The sequence below is a fragment of the Centruroides vittatus genome, unplaced genomic scaffold (assembly GCF_030686945.1).
Source record: "Centruroides vittatus isolate TY-2023 unplaced genomic scaffold, ASM3068694v2 contig_876, whole genome shotgun sequence".
Taxonomy (NCBI): domain Eukaryota; kingdom Metazoa; phylum Arthropoda; class Arachnida; order Scorpiones; family Buthidae; genus Centruroides; species Centruroides vittatus.
The window spans coordinates 306,764-321,897 of NW_027122568.1; the positions used below are offsets into that span (position 1 = coordinate 306,764).

At 26.9% G+C, this 15,134-nt stretch overlaps 1 protein-coding gene across 1 annotated transcript; it reads left to right on the forward strand.

Annotated features, from left to right (window-relative positions):
* The first annotated feature begins 2,788 nt into the window (after positions 1-2,788).
* On the forward strand, positions 2,789-12,936 carry LOC136983093 (nuclear hormone receptor HR96-like). The gene is made up of 3 exons (XM_067279722.1): positions 2,789-2,947; positions 3,026-3,162; positions 10,672-12,936. Exons 2-3 carry the CDS (start codon positions 3,034-3,036, stop codon positions 12,121-12,123), a joined length of 1,581 nt encoding a protein of 526 aa, XP_067135823.1. The 5' UTR covers positions 2,789-2,947; positions 3,026-3,033; the 3' UTR covers positions 12,124-12,936.
* The last annotated feature ends 2,198 nt before the right edge of the window (positions 12,937-15,134 follow it).

Here is a 15,134-nt window from a genome sequence, read left to right on the forward strand (position 1 = left end):
TCAAAATAGGCGAACAAAATCATGCCCCTACACTCACACACACTAACCTGTAAAAATTAAATACACATTAAAAATTAAAATTCTTGTCCAAATTGTCATTTTTCTCTGCTTTATTAAGTGGTCATAATAACTTATAGTCAGAAACTCTAATTACACTGTATTAAGTTTTTTAATTAAATGTAATTGTTAAACTTGTACTTGAATTTTTAGGCGTATTTTACGCCATAAGAACTGGATATAGAATCGACTTAAATTTAAGGATTATGGATATTTCAATAACATCGAATCGTTTGTAAAATTATTCTGTTTGTATATAGTTTATCATATAAAAATTATTTTATTTTCGTCGAAGATCAAATATATCTGTTGAAATAATCATATTTAATTTTAATTCAACTACATATAGCATACCTTGTTGAATTTTTAATCGGTATTAATTGTATCCTAAAATTGAATTTAATTAATCAATATCATAAAATTTTAGTTATTTATTATTGTTCATATTGGTACATTATATTTAAAGATTTTAATTTTAATTTTATTTATTTGAATTTTCTAATAACAAAATCCTGCAATTACCATACAAGCAATCAGTTTGTATTGGTTCCGTTGATATAAAACGGACATAGAATCAAATGTAAAATGAAGTTAATGACACAACTTTTTATAATATAGTTTATGTATATATATATATATAGATATTCCAGATATAAAAATCCCCAGATATATATATATATATATATATATCTGGGGGAATATGGGGATTTTTCAGAGTAATATGGGTATTTCAGAGTATGGAATATGGGGATTTTTCAGAGTAAAGTCAGATACCGCAGTAGTAAAAACCTTCGTAAGGCATACAGTTTTCTTTCTGCATCCTCTCTAATGATTTCTGAATCCTCTATTCAACCGTAATACCTTTTTACGAAATCCTGTGATTTATTATGATACTATTATAGACTCATAATCTGTTAACAAAACAACCTGTACAAAATTACAGAAATATTAGTGTGTTCTTATAATTTTTTTTTTTTTTTTTTTTTTTTTTTAAGTTCTAGTCTTTAAAGAAGGAATTAAGTTTGAATGAAATTTCTTCAACAGGTCAATATTAAAAATCTTGAGAAATTAGTAATGTGTACAGAGAGTAAGCAATTCTATATGTAATTTTAGGGCATTAAATTTATATTTTTCCTGAGCATTAGTTGATTTTATATGAAAACATGTGTAACATAGTTTCTTTACAATGTAAAGATATAATATTAAAATGATTTTTTTTTTAATTTCACGCTGTACAAGAATTTTGGAATTTTGTTTTTCAAATAAATATTTATGATTATTGTAATAATAATTATTTCCTGTAAATGAATTTGCAATTTTTAATATAATTTTATTGTAAATTGTATTCATAATCTACAATTTTATTTATAATATTGATTCATAAATTTTCATCATAATTACTTATCAGATTTTAAAATATAATTTAGATGTATGAGTTTAATCATAATTTTATTCATAAATAAATAAAAATATCGCGAACATACAAAAACCTTTTTCTTAATGGTGATAAAGAACAGGTTTCAAATATTATCCTCACCTCTCAAAAGTATCATTTTAATGTATTTACTCGATTACTCTAATTCAGTTATCTCAATGATAATCCAGTTATCTCAAAATTCCACTGATAAATTTAAAAAAGAAAGAGTCATAGGTTATAACTAGAGCTAGGATATCCAAACACTTAAAATCATATAATTAGTTATAAAATCGTAACTTATACGATTTTTAACGCCTAGGAGTCATAGTTTTACTTATGACATTTATTTTGTTTTACAAAACTATAACATGCAATTTTTAATGTTTTTTTCTTTTTACAGTTTTAAATACTAATAACGAGAGTCACGACAGTGAAAATAGTTACTGACCGACTTTATATACAGGAATAGGAGTTGTCGATTTTCGTTCTCCAAACGCATACGGTAATTCTGAATATCTGGTTTCAAAGGTAATTGTTTTCTTGAGGTTATGTGCAAAATTTCAGATTTTTCTATAAAGGATTTACCGAAATATAAGTAATCGAAAACTACAAAAATTGCTAAAAAGCTGTATTTTCTTTTTCTTCATCCGGCATTGTAGACCTCTTAAAGTAAAAAACTACTAGATCTACAAAGCTAAAATTTTAAATTTAAGCCTATCTCGTTATAACAGGTGCTGGCGAAACTTCCGGATCGATAGAACAAAGTTCACGGGGGTTTCTCACATAGCGAATTCAGTTTTACGGCTTAATTTTATGATTATAAAACATAAAATTGCACGGAAACAAATGAATTTTATTCAATATGTTACTCCTCAGAATAACAAAGGTTAAAATATATGCCAATTAAAACTTTTTATAAAAATTTTACTAAACGGCATATTGTGCAGTATCGTAAGTATTCACAAGTATAGAATATGATTAAAAAGTAGAGACAAAACTTAACAGTTAAAAATGTTAGCCATATTCGGTTTGTTTATGAAAACATATTAAGAAACATTAATCAATTAAATAATTAGACGTTCTGTGTTTTTATAAATTGGTTGTGGTTAACCCTAGTGTTGACAGAGTTTAATCTAATTCAAATTATACACTAAAAAAATAATAAAATAAATTCATAACTTGTCCAGCAAACACAAATAAATAAACAGATAACATTAGAGAAAACAGGAAAAAAAAAAAATTAAAAAAAAATCTTCGTGTATAATTTTATGTTTAACTTTATCGTCACAAGATGGCGCAATATCATTTCCAAGATGTACGACGTTGAGATAAACAGTGGGAGGGGAACATTTATAGGAATGGTTATTTAAAGTCATGCCACCAATAAAATATACATAGATATATAATAATAATGATTAGTGAATCGCTTACGATAGTCGTTATCGGGAGTAATGGAGGAATAAGCATTAAACTGTGATTAATTTTTTTTTGTCGGATATTTTTTAATTTTCTATTAAAAAGCTTATGTAACTTGGAACTTTTTTATTACAGATCAAGACATGACTGACATAAGAAAAATGTCTAAAGTTTGTGGAGTTTGTGGTGATAAAGCTCTAGGTTTTAATTTCAGTGCCATTACTTGTGAATCTTGTAAAGCATTTTTTAGAAGGAATGCCCTAAAAAGAAAGGTAATTTTGTATTAGGCAGTGTATTAAGTCATATGTCACATTTTGTAATCAACTTTGTACCATTTAAGTTAATAGATTGTATTATTAATTAATATAGTTTATTATTTATTTAAATCTGTATGTTTATCCAGTATTATATACACCATATATCAGTAGCGTATATTGGCATTATAGTATAAACAGTATTAAAGTTGTAAAGTTATGGCTTTGAGCCTTATATACGAGCTTCTAATAATAAATTTAAAAACCAGAGCTTGTAGAACGAAACCCTAAGCTGGTGATTCTCAATCATTTTTTCGTCATGGTACACTTTTAATAATTTAAAAATTTGGCGGTACGCACGGTTACTTTGGTAAGTACCACAGGACAACCAGTGATGTCATAACAGTGATTTTTAAAACGCGGTTGGTTATTTAGATCACATTTTCTAAACGTCTTAGTTGTGTTGGCCACCTGTCTGGTTTTTTATTCATTGTCTGGGTTAAATAATTAATTTTGTCTGGGATTTTGTAGAAATTGTGAAATTATGATGAAACAAAGTATAATACTAGCAAACATTTTTATAAATTTACTTTAGTTTAACAGCAAAAGACTTCACTCTCTCACTGAAACTTAATTTGCCATCTTACGCAGACGTATGTTGCAACCTGTCGAACTTTTTTTCTTTTTTACTACTCAGCTCTTTAAAGCTAAGTTATTTCATTTCTTAATTTAATTTAATTTAATTTGTTCCTACACAAGTCCTTAACTGATTTAGAACTGGTGTGCACATTATTCTTCACATGGGATAAAATAACATTGTGGGATTTCTGTTCAAACAAACCTGACCTGATGTCCGGGTCAGCAATTTTGAAAAGGTGGCAACACTACATCTTAGTAATTACTGGCAGTTACCGGTAACACCAGTTACAATTTCCAAACGTGCCCTAGGAAGGTAGAACCGATTAAACTACTTGTCTGGTGTCACTTATGTATGGATATTTGCAGTGGTTGAGAATCTGCCCTAAGCTGCAGCTTGTTCTGCATATGAGTAAATATAACCCCAGTTAAAATTATTATTAAATTTGCAGCATTGATTGATTGCTGAAGTGTAAAAGAATAATTAAATTCATTGACAATGTTATATATAAAAAAAAATGATAATAACATTTTTGTTCTTGATTACTTTTAAACATCTAATATTAGTAATTGAATAATTATTTTATTCTGTTATTAATTATAATGAAATATATGATAGTAAATTTTACATTCATTCAAACTGTGTTATAAAATCAATATATAAAAAATAAAATAAAAAAGGTTCAATTAATTTTATGAAATTAGAATTAGTAATAACCTAGTTATTGTTGTCATGATCAGGAATAGTTGTTTTCATTAGTAGTAAAATTATAAATATGCATTACTAGCCTTTAAACTTAATTATCTATTTTTTGGAGAAGTAATCTTTTTTTAACCTTTGAAACAGAATTCTTATCAGATTGACAAATGCATAAGTAATTTCTTTCATTATCTTAGAAGAAATGTCTGTCTATCTTAACAATAGCATTTCAGATACAAAATAATAAAGAAAATTGATGTTTTAAAAGTTTTAAATTAGTTTTCCTGTAAAGTTTTGATATGATTCTGAAAACTAAGTGAATGCTACAATAAAGTGACAAATATAATGAACATAATTTTAAGAAGAGTAGAAGGAAGAAAAAAATTATTCAATAATGATATATAATATGTGATAAAGAATATAAAGCAAATGTAGCAATATTTTTTAACTAATTGGTTGTTTGTATTGAATGGATGATGAAAGATTATGCAAACAAATTTTAAGTGTTAAAATAGAAAGAAGTGCATCTATATAACTTAATTGTATTCTAGAAAAGTCTGGCGTCGCTTATGTATGGATATTTGCAGTTGGTGAGGATCACTGCTATACAGACAGTTACAGGATTGACAAAGCAAATACTTCTGGATTATGTCAGAGATATTTAGAGACTAGCAATTAATTTAGTAATCCATTTGATCTAGAAATAGATAGAATTTAAAATTTACATGGGCAGGAAAGAAAGTAATGGCAACATATCCATATATAAACCATTTATATATGTCCATATAATCCATATATACAAATCGTTTATTGTATAAACAGAATTAGCTATCTTCAGTATAATCTCCTGCTATATTTATTGCCTTCTATCATATGTGGAAGGCACCACTCACCAATAACACTGCTGTGTTTGTTTATGTCCATGAAGGAGTACCCTACTGCTTGAAGAATAGCATCTCTTATGTGGAAATGCTTTCTTTTCAGTGGTTTCTTTAGCTTAGAGAAGAGAGTGAAGTCACAGGAGCATATTTTGATTGAATATGGAGAATGTTTGAGTTCTTCTCACTCCCACTATCCTAAAAACTCCTTCACAGGAGCAACAGTGTGACAACGAGTATTGTTGTTCAAGAAAATGGGAGCATGTGTTTGGAAATGCTGCCATTTCCTATGGACAAAGATAACTACACTAGTATACAGTATTCACAGTCTGTCTCTGAAGAAATGTATGATAGAGTATCATGCCCTTCACATTATATATCACTATCAACACATTTTCATATTCCTGGGTTCTTGGTGCAGCTTTTTATGATGGGAGATGATAGGTGACACCATTATTTGGACTGGTGTTTTAGTTCTAGCTTGTAAGATCACATCCATATTTCATCCAATGCAATGTTCACACTTTGAAAACATCACTTTATGGTTGTCCAATTTAACACTACTAAATAGCTGCTTCATACTCACCAATTTACACATTCTGCACAAGTGCCACTAGGTGTGACAAACAGCTTTGCTTTTCTCTCCAAATTCTAGCAATCAACAGCATCTTTATTTGTTCCTATGGAGTATGGTGACCAGTTTCTTTCCAACTCTCATATATTTGGATTTTTTAATTTTGTTATAACCTTTGGATTAGTAATTTCATTTTAAGTATATATGATTGTTATGGAATTGGCTTGAAATTGTTTAATAGAAAAATATTTCAGAATAGCAAAATGAATATATTAGAAAGTTAAATCAAAATTATATCATTCATGTGTTCATTTGATATAATTATATATAAAATATAACAAAGAAAATATAAATTACTCTAATTGTTGACAGTTTGAACAAACCATTCAAATTTTTAAAATTAATAAATTTATTATTTTTATTGTATATGGTAACAAGTGTCAGTTTGCTTGCATATTATATATAACTTGTAAATATGAATTCACTTCAATTTTTCAAACTTTCCTACATTTTGTTAATTGATTTAATTTTTAATATTATCAATACATGATAATACAGTTTAGTTATGAAACCAAAATTATCTGAATAGATGATTTATAAACTGGTAGGCCTAATTATAGTAATTAATAAATGTTGACAAATTTTTAAATGTGTAACAATTTTATGTAATTTAATTAAAAAATAACTAAAAGCAAACAATTTTAAAATTTGTTTGGTTCAATGTCACGACTTGGTGAATTTTTAGCCACTTGGCAAATAATTTATCAATTTATTCCATAAGATATCTTATAGATTTACTTATAGACATAAGCTTTACTTATCTATAAGTAAAGGTTATGGATTAAATTGATGAATTATTTGCAAAGTGTCTATAAATTCACCAAGTCGTGACATTGAACCAAACAAAACAAGAAAAAGAGGACACCATTCCGACAAAACAAATAAAATATTAAAATTATCAAATCATAATATTTACATGAAAATTTTCCAAGTATTTAATATAACTTGAAGGCTTGGTGATAAAATATTTACTGTATTTACTCACATATAAGACGAGGTTTTTATCCATTTTTCACTGCTTCTAAAACCTAGGTCGTCCTATACGTGTGATTGAAGGATTCTTTTCGTTTTTGTATAATTTTTGTAAGCTGTGTACTGTGTATTTGTATTTTTTACCAGATTTGCACCTTCTGGTGTTTAAGAACAAAAGTATTTTATTTGGGTCATTTGAATCGTTCTTGTGTATTGTCAGGAGTAAAGATGAATAGTAATAGGAAAAGTAAAGCTTTTGAATTGAATTCCAAAATTACACGGAAGCCTGATATAAGTTTTAATTCATTCCCATGTAAAAACAGATGATTATTTGGAAATTAGAATTTGAAGAAACTCATTAGTGTAATCGACGAAGAATGAATTCGACTGTTAAGAATTGGCAAAAAAAGTTCCTGATTGTACAGCTTCACATGAACAAGTTACTGTATGTTGTCGATTTTACAAGATTTTTTGTTGAAGTTTAAAATGCCAGTAATTTTTGCAGGGCGATGTGTGCATTTATGTGCATTTGATATGTTATTTGTTATTAAACAAAATAAAATTAGAATTGTATTAAAAAATCTAATTTTCTTTATTTTGATTTTTAAAGACACACCTCATCCCATATGCGAGATCATCTTATGTTCGAGTAAATACAGTATTCAGAATAAACCATCTTAAAGTATAGATCCATCTCAAATTAAAATAGAAATAAACATAAACTTATTTGCATGAATTGAACAGTGTGTCATTACCATTATTTTGAAATTTTAACAGTTTTAAATGAACGAAGTTTTAAAATCAAAAAGTATTGGACTTCTGGAAGAAGACTGTCTCTTGGTTTATTTAAAATAAAGAGTCTAAAGAACAGCATGATTGTATTTTAAAATCAATATAACTAAATTTCAGTAATACAAATACAAATAGTAAACTTATGTTAAAGACATCATAAATTATAACATAAATAATAAAATAGATTTAAAATATTGTAACATAAATATAACTAGATTTAAAACAAAATATTACACAATTGCAATTAAATGGTACTCGCATCCAGACTTTAACTTTTCAATCTCAGTAATGCCCAAATGCAGTGGTTGGTGTTTCCTTCTTGTAAGTTCACTAATATATCTTTGAAAGTAGTAATAAATAAATCTTCAATTGTTAGTGGTGTTAAGCTTAAGATAAATATATTATATCTAGATTCATCACAATAGATCCTCACATTCTTACAGACTATCATGTCTGTTTTTTATCTGTCTCTTTCTGCACTTTTCTCATTGAAAAAGAAAATATGCATTAATTCTAAAAACATGGCTATCTGCAAGGGGGAAAATGGGGTGCTTGCCTCCCTGAAATTGAGAAAAAATTCCACAAATTATAATTATAAAACTGATTGAAATATGTAACTTCATACCCTCAACCATGGAACACTTTATTTGTCATACAAAGCCCAAAAAAATGAAATAACTAAATAAAAGATTTACTGATGTATTTATTTCTCTCCAAACTTTGTCCCCCAGAAAACTTTTTGTAGACACTCATACCTACAAATCTATCTTGTTGTCTCCATCTCTTAGAGCAGTGATTCTCAAACAGTGTATTATGGCACATTGCCGTACTACAAGAGATGGCTAAGTGTGTGTAAATATTAAAGGATACATTATGTAAATAAAGTTTTTCTCATTTTTAAATATTTATTATTTCCATGATCAACTAATAGCTAGGCTGGTCTAAGGTAACAGTTTGTATTGTACACAGCTATTTATAATTTAATATGTATCAATGTATTTTTAATTTTGTACACAGTATGCTCAAGAAAATTTTGACATGTTTTACAATGAGTTGAGATCCACTATTTTAGAAAAATATTGTAGACTCTTGCTTTTGAGTTCTCAGTATTCTTTGTTTTAATTTCTTAGAATATAAAATACTATTGGCTGTGTTAATGTTACTATTTATATTAAGATATTTTTTAACATAAATTATTATTTTATTTCACCTGACTGGGAATAACACCTATTCAAACAGAATAAAAATAACATTTTTATTATAATACTGTTTTCAAAATACTGTAAAAATCAATTATTGAATAAAACAAATAAACAAAAATACCAACAACAAAATATTTCTTTTCTGAAAGCTGCACTTGTCATAAACCACAGTATTACTACTAATGTACTGAACAAGATTGTTTAAGATAACCAAAAACATTTTGAAAACTAAAATTATACTGCAGTTTTAAAGATTTGAGCAATAGTACTGTGGTTTATAACAAAAGATCAAGTTTCAATAGCCATTTCTTTACCCATTTCATTTCTGTTACATTTTAACAAGTAATTAAGTATTGTATAATGAATACTGAGCTTACAAGCATCAACATACCTGTTACTCAGAAGTAGAGTTTACTCCTGAATAACATGTATGTACAGTACACTTCACTAAAACAGATATATACTCATTATAAAAAGAATATATGAGTAACATTTATAATAAACTGTTTGTTTAATTATATGCCAACTATAACTTTTGATTATATTTATCAGATATGATGTTTATTTTGCATTTGTTGTTTGGGTTAAAAATTTATATTTTGTAATTTTTCCAATAGTGCAGAAAGCTTTCAGAGAAGTGAAAGTTTTCATATTTTGATTTTGTATATTGAATTACAATGAGATAAACTAATTTTCAATAAGATCAGAGATGCTGTTGTCTTGTCTGATTGAATAATTTGAAGAATGATGACTGTCTTCAAGTGTTTCTAAAAAGTACTTGCAAAAATTTTATGCAAAATATTTAGTATAAGGATAAAGCATTTTTGTCATTGCTAAATGCTTTCATTTTAAACATTTTGCAATGATAAATATCTGTATTTTATCCTTTATATAAAATCTTTTTTTTATAAGTATTTAATAACAATGATAGTCTTTTTTTTAATCTTTCTAAATTATACTCATATGCATAATATAAACTTCCCAAAGCTCGATAAATTGATACTCAACCAAATGATCACCATAATTAATCAGATTATAAATTTGCTATTATTAAAAGTTAAACTAAAGTTTAAATATGTCTGGAAGCAAAAAATTGCTCAGAGGTGGAATAACTGGAAAGCACACTGCACAGTAAAGCAGAGGTTCTAGTCTCACTCTGGGCTAGTTCTTTCCTCCAGACAGTCCTAAATTATTTAATAAATTATTAAAAATTATAATTAGGCATCATCTCTTATCTAAATTAATAATGTCTACTTCTAATACCAAATTACTTAATATTTAATAATTGATGATAACAAATTTATAGCCTGTTAATTACAAAAAAACATTTAGTTGAATATAAATTGTATACATTTTACTTTTGTAGAAAGAAAAGATAAATATAAAATAAATAATGAAATAATTTTGGATATTAATTTTTTTTATGACATTGAAATATCAATATATTTCATTTTACATTGCCATATTACTATCCTTCTGCAATTATATAAGATTATAGAAACTTATATTTAATTCTGTTTAAAACTCATTCTTGATTTATTTAATGTTGTATCATTGAATAAATCAAGAGTGAGTTATAAACAGAATATAAATTTAAATATTTTTTGATTTTTCATTTAATTTTGCTACAATAGTTTTTTTACTTTTAATATATTGTACAAATATATATATATATATATCTGATGTTTATAGAAATTTGTTGTTCTCTTCCAGGAATTTAAATGTCCTTTTAATGAAAATTGTAAGGTGGATATTATTACACGAAGATTTTGCCAAAAATGCCGTTTAAAAAAGTGTTTCGAGATTGGCATGAAAAAAGAATGGATAATGTCCGAAGAAGAAAAGCAAAGTAAAAGAGCAAAAATTGAAAAAAATAAAAGTAAAAAAAAATTATCCCGTAGAACTTATAAATTGCATAATCCTAATAATGGTGCATCCAGAGAAAAGTCCTTGTCTAGTCCATTATCTCCTATTTGTGTTTCTAATGATAAATATAACTGCAAACTACAACTAAGCTCTTTACAGCAATCTAAAGAATTGACAGAGACAAAAAATATATTATTTAATAATTCATCCAGCCATCTTACTTCAATAAAATCAGAAGTTATTAATAATAGTCATATATCTGTACCATCTAATAATTCATCAGATATAGAAGTGAAGTCAGATAATTCTAATTTAAAAATTCATGAAGATAATTTCTCAATTTCTTCTGATTCTACTGATACATCATCATGTGTGTCTAAAAATACTTCAGATGAAAAAAAATTTTTTGAAATATCTCATATCAAACCTGAAATTATGTGTAGAATATCAAATGAGATAACAGACATGAGTGTTGAATTTGAAAGTCAGTCTTCATTTTCAGGATCTCATCAAATTGTTACTAGTCTTTTATCTGAAAAAGATGATATATATCTTCCATGTTCATCTCAAACAAACAGAAGTTTACATTTGAGCAGATCAGAAACAAATACAAAAGCACTAGGAGAGTTAGAGACTAATAAACTTCAAGAGTTAGTGATGGCTAATGAAATTTTAAAAATGCCATTATCATGTTGGGTGCCTGATCCAAATTTGTTGGATGTAATTAATATGACTGATCTTGCAATTCGTAGATTAATAAAGATGTCAACTAGGATTTCTGGTTTTAAAATTTTATGTCAGGATGATCAGATAGCATTGTTAAAAGGTGGATGTACAGAATTGATGATTTTGCGTTCAGTGATGTTATATGATCCAGAAAAAGAATGTTGGAAAGGACCAGGAGGACCAAAAGTGTCTATTAAAATGGATATATTGAAAGAAGCAAAAGGGAATTTATATGAAGAACATAAAAAGTTTATAAATTCATTTCATCCAAGTTGGAGAAATGATGAAAATATCATGCTTCTTTTAAGTGCAATAACATTGTTTTCACCTCATCGTCCTTGTACTATACATAAAGATGTTATTCAAATGGAACAAGAAATTTATTATTATCTGTTGCAAAAGTATTTAAATACAATATATTCAGAAAATGAAGCTAATTCAATATATATAAAGTTAATGGATATTTTAAAAGATCTTCATATTTTAAATGAAGAAAATGTGAAAGTTTATCTTGATGTAAATCCAAAAGATGTGGAACCATTATTGATTGAAATATTTGATTTAAAACATTAAATTGAAATATTTTAAATATTATTTAATTTGAATGTACAATATTTGAATTGAACAGATTTATTTACACACAAATCTTAAAATTGTTCAACACACTGAAAGTAATCAATATTAAATATTATTATAACTTATATGTACACATACTTGGATTATCATAATCCATTAACTTCCCGCCACTTAATGTTTACTGACATATTTTTATTGAATAATATTTATTGAATGCAACCTCTTGCCAAGAATTATGATGAAAAAAAATTATCCTTATCAAGTACAAAAGTATTTAGCAGGACATAGAATGATTGCAAAATGGAATTTATAGCCTTTAAAATAGTGTATATTTTGTTGTTATTGATCTTTTGATTGATGATTAATTCATTTGGAAGGCAGATACTTAAATAAATTTTAGTGCCATATCAGTTCAGTTTATTCAAATTTTTGGAAATGAAATAACCAAGCTATTAAACTAAGAAGAAAAACAAATAGTGTATTGATTATGAAATAACTGGAATGAGGAAATTTGGATTAGTTTATTACAACTAAATTAATAATAGTTGAAATAACACTGAAACATTTATGTTCAAAACAAATATTTTTGAGTCAAAATTTGTGCCTACGTATATGTCATTTGAATAATGTTTTGTCTTACATAAGTTCAAATTAAAGTTAGTAACTAATTGTTTTTACAAAGCTTTAACAATAAATTCATGTTTTTATATAAATACTTGGAAAAGTTTACATGGTAACTTTTTTAATGGTTATTTGGACAATTGATGTACTACTGTATTTGTGTTTTCATTTCATAACCTATAAAACGTACAGAAAATTAATCTTATAAGCTATTTGATACTAAAAAACATCGAATATTACTAATTTAATTTGTTATCATTTGATTGTTTTAGAATTGATTTGTTTTTTATCTAATAAGACTTGTTTGCAATTTTATAGATGAATTTTATGTTGCATTTTAAATACAGTATGCTTGTAAAACATACAGTTAAAGGAGAATATTGAAAGATTTATTTCACAATTTATCATTATAAAAATTATTGGAAATGTTTTTAACAGTAATTGTAAAATAAATAATCATGTAAAACTGATATATAAACTTTATTGATTTTATATAAATTCATCAGTTTGATATCTGTTATTGTCATTTAGTCTTGTTTAATTATATACAATTTTAAAAGTATTTTAAAGTTATTTTTAAACATTTAAGTTGTTTTATTGTAAATTATGTAAAATTCTGAATATATAAATCTAGATGATATACAATTATATCATTGACTTCATATCTTTATGATAAAATATTTATCTTATGAATGTATATTAATTTGTAAATGGAAAGTGATAAATGTATGAACTTCAAACATACAATTGAATTTTTTCTTCTACACATTTTTTAATTACATTAGCCTAACTCTTCAGCCTAATTATATTTTTGATTTTATTACCTCTTTAAGAAGTGGATAAATGAAAATGATATAATTTTGACTGGAGATGATAAAACTAGAAAGAGAATTGTGATAAAAGAGGAGGATTTTTTCTTTCATGTATTGAGAAATTATGTTATTAATGTTGAAATATGTGAAAAAGAATTTTTGTTTGCTGATAATGTAGTTTGAGGTGAATTCTCACGATGCCTATGATAATCTTACAAAAACATTTTAACATGCTGAAAACAGATATCAACAGTTAAGTTGGATGTTTGAATGTAAAATTGTATATTATTTTGATGTATTTTATATATAAGTATTTATAATAGAAATGGTTATTATTTGAATTGCTTATTGTGAGAAAAAGCATATTATGAAATAAAAGTAATTAAAAAGCTGATTATTTGTGTAATTTTTAAATTATTGATTTGTAGAATTGCAGAGAGAGAACAAGATACTAAAGTTTGAGGAGATAGAACTAGAATGGATGTAATCTCATACTGGTAAATGATAAATTTGTAAATTTTATGTATGGACTAAATGATAAAATATTTTATCCAAACTAGGCTTAGAGACTTAACCAATAAATATCCTACAAAAATTTAGTTTTAAATGAAAATCAAATCAAAGCAAGATATCAGTACCTAAATATTTTAAATAAATATAAAATCTCAAGTATTGAAGATGGTTTATCCCATATGACAGTTGTGTGTGTATATATGCTATATATACATATATAAAACTTAATTTAAATTCATACACACAACTATATATGATATGTGCAGGGGCGGATCTACATAGGGACTAATAGGGCTTAAGCCCTGGGCGTGAAGTGTCAAGGGTCCACAAAAATTGAATTATCATCATAAATTTTTGATACTTTTTCATTAACAATGAGTACTTGTGGATATAAAGTTTGTCATTCAACACCATTTCATGAATAAATATATTTCAACTCTGATTTTGATATTATAAATGAATTTTAAACCCCAATTTAGAGATTCTTAATCTAACAAAAAATGGGGCTCCATTGGACTTCAATAAGCCCTAGGCCCCGAAAAACCTAAATCCGACCCTGGGTAATACTGGGTACATTTATAAAGACTGGCTAAGGTCTGTATGGATGTTTTTGTTTCCGATCGTATTAACGTTGCTGTGTCGCATCATTTACTGAGTGTATTTGCTGGTGAATATCGTCATGGCTGTTCGTTTTAGTATGTCGAATATACTAAACGCACACTCCAAGACATCTACAACAAGTCTGAACAGTCAGAGAATTCCGACGAAGATAGCGACAATGATTCCCGGTCAACGGCGTAGCGTGGGTGTCAGCCGCCCGGGGCGGAGGAAAATTTCGCCGCCCCTTTATTTAGGTATTTTTACAAGATATTATTATTTATTGTGAAATTTTGCCGCCCGGGGCGGGCCGCCCCTGCCGCCCCCACTACGCTACGCCACTGTTCCCAGTAAAGATGAAATTTTTCAACTCGCATTGAGTGACCATAGCGAAGATTCAGCGTCAAGCCGTTCCCCATCGCTCTCGCGCGTCAATTGTGGACCCTGGGACTTTTTACTGACAGT

Coding starts and splice junctions, on each gene's coding strand:
- LOC136983093 (XM_067279722.1), top strand. CDS start 3,034: ATGACTGACATAAGAAAAATGTCTAAAGTTTGTGGAGTTTGTGGTGAT. Junction 3,163..10,671: donor GGAATGCCCTAAAAAGAAAG/GTAATTTTGTAT, acceptor GTTCTCTTCCAG/GAATTTAAATGTCCTTTTAA.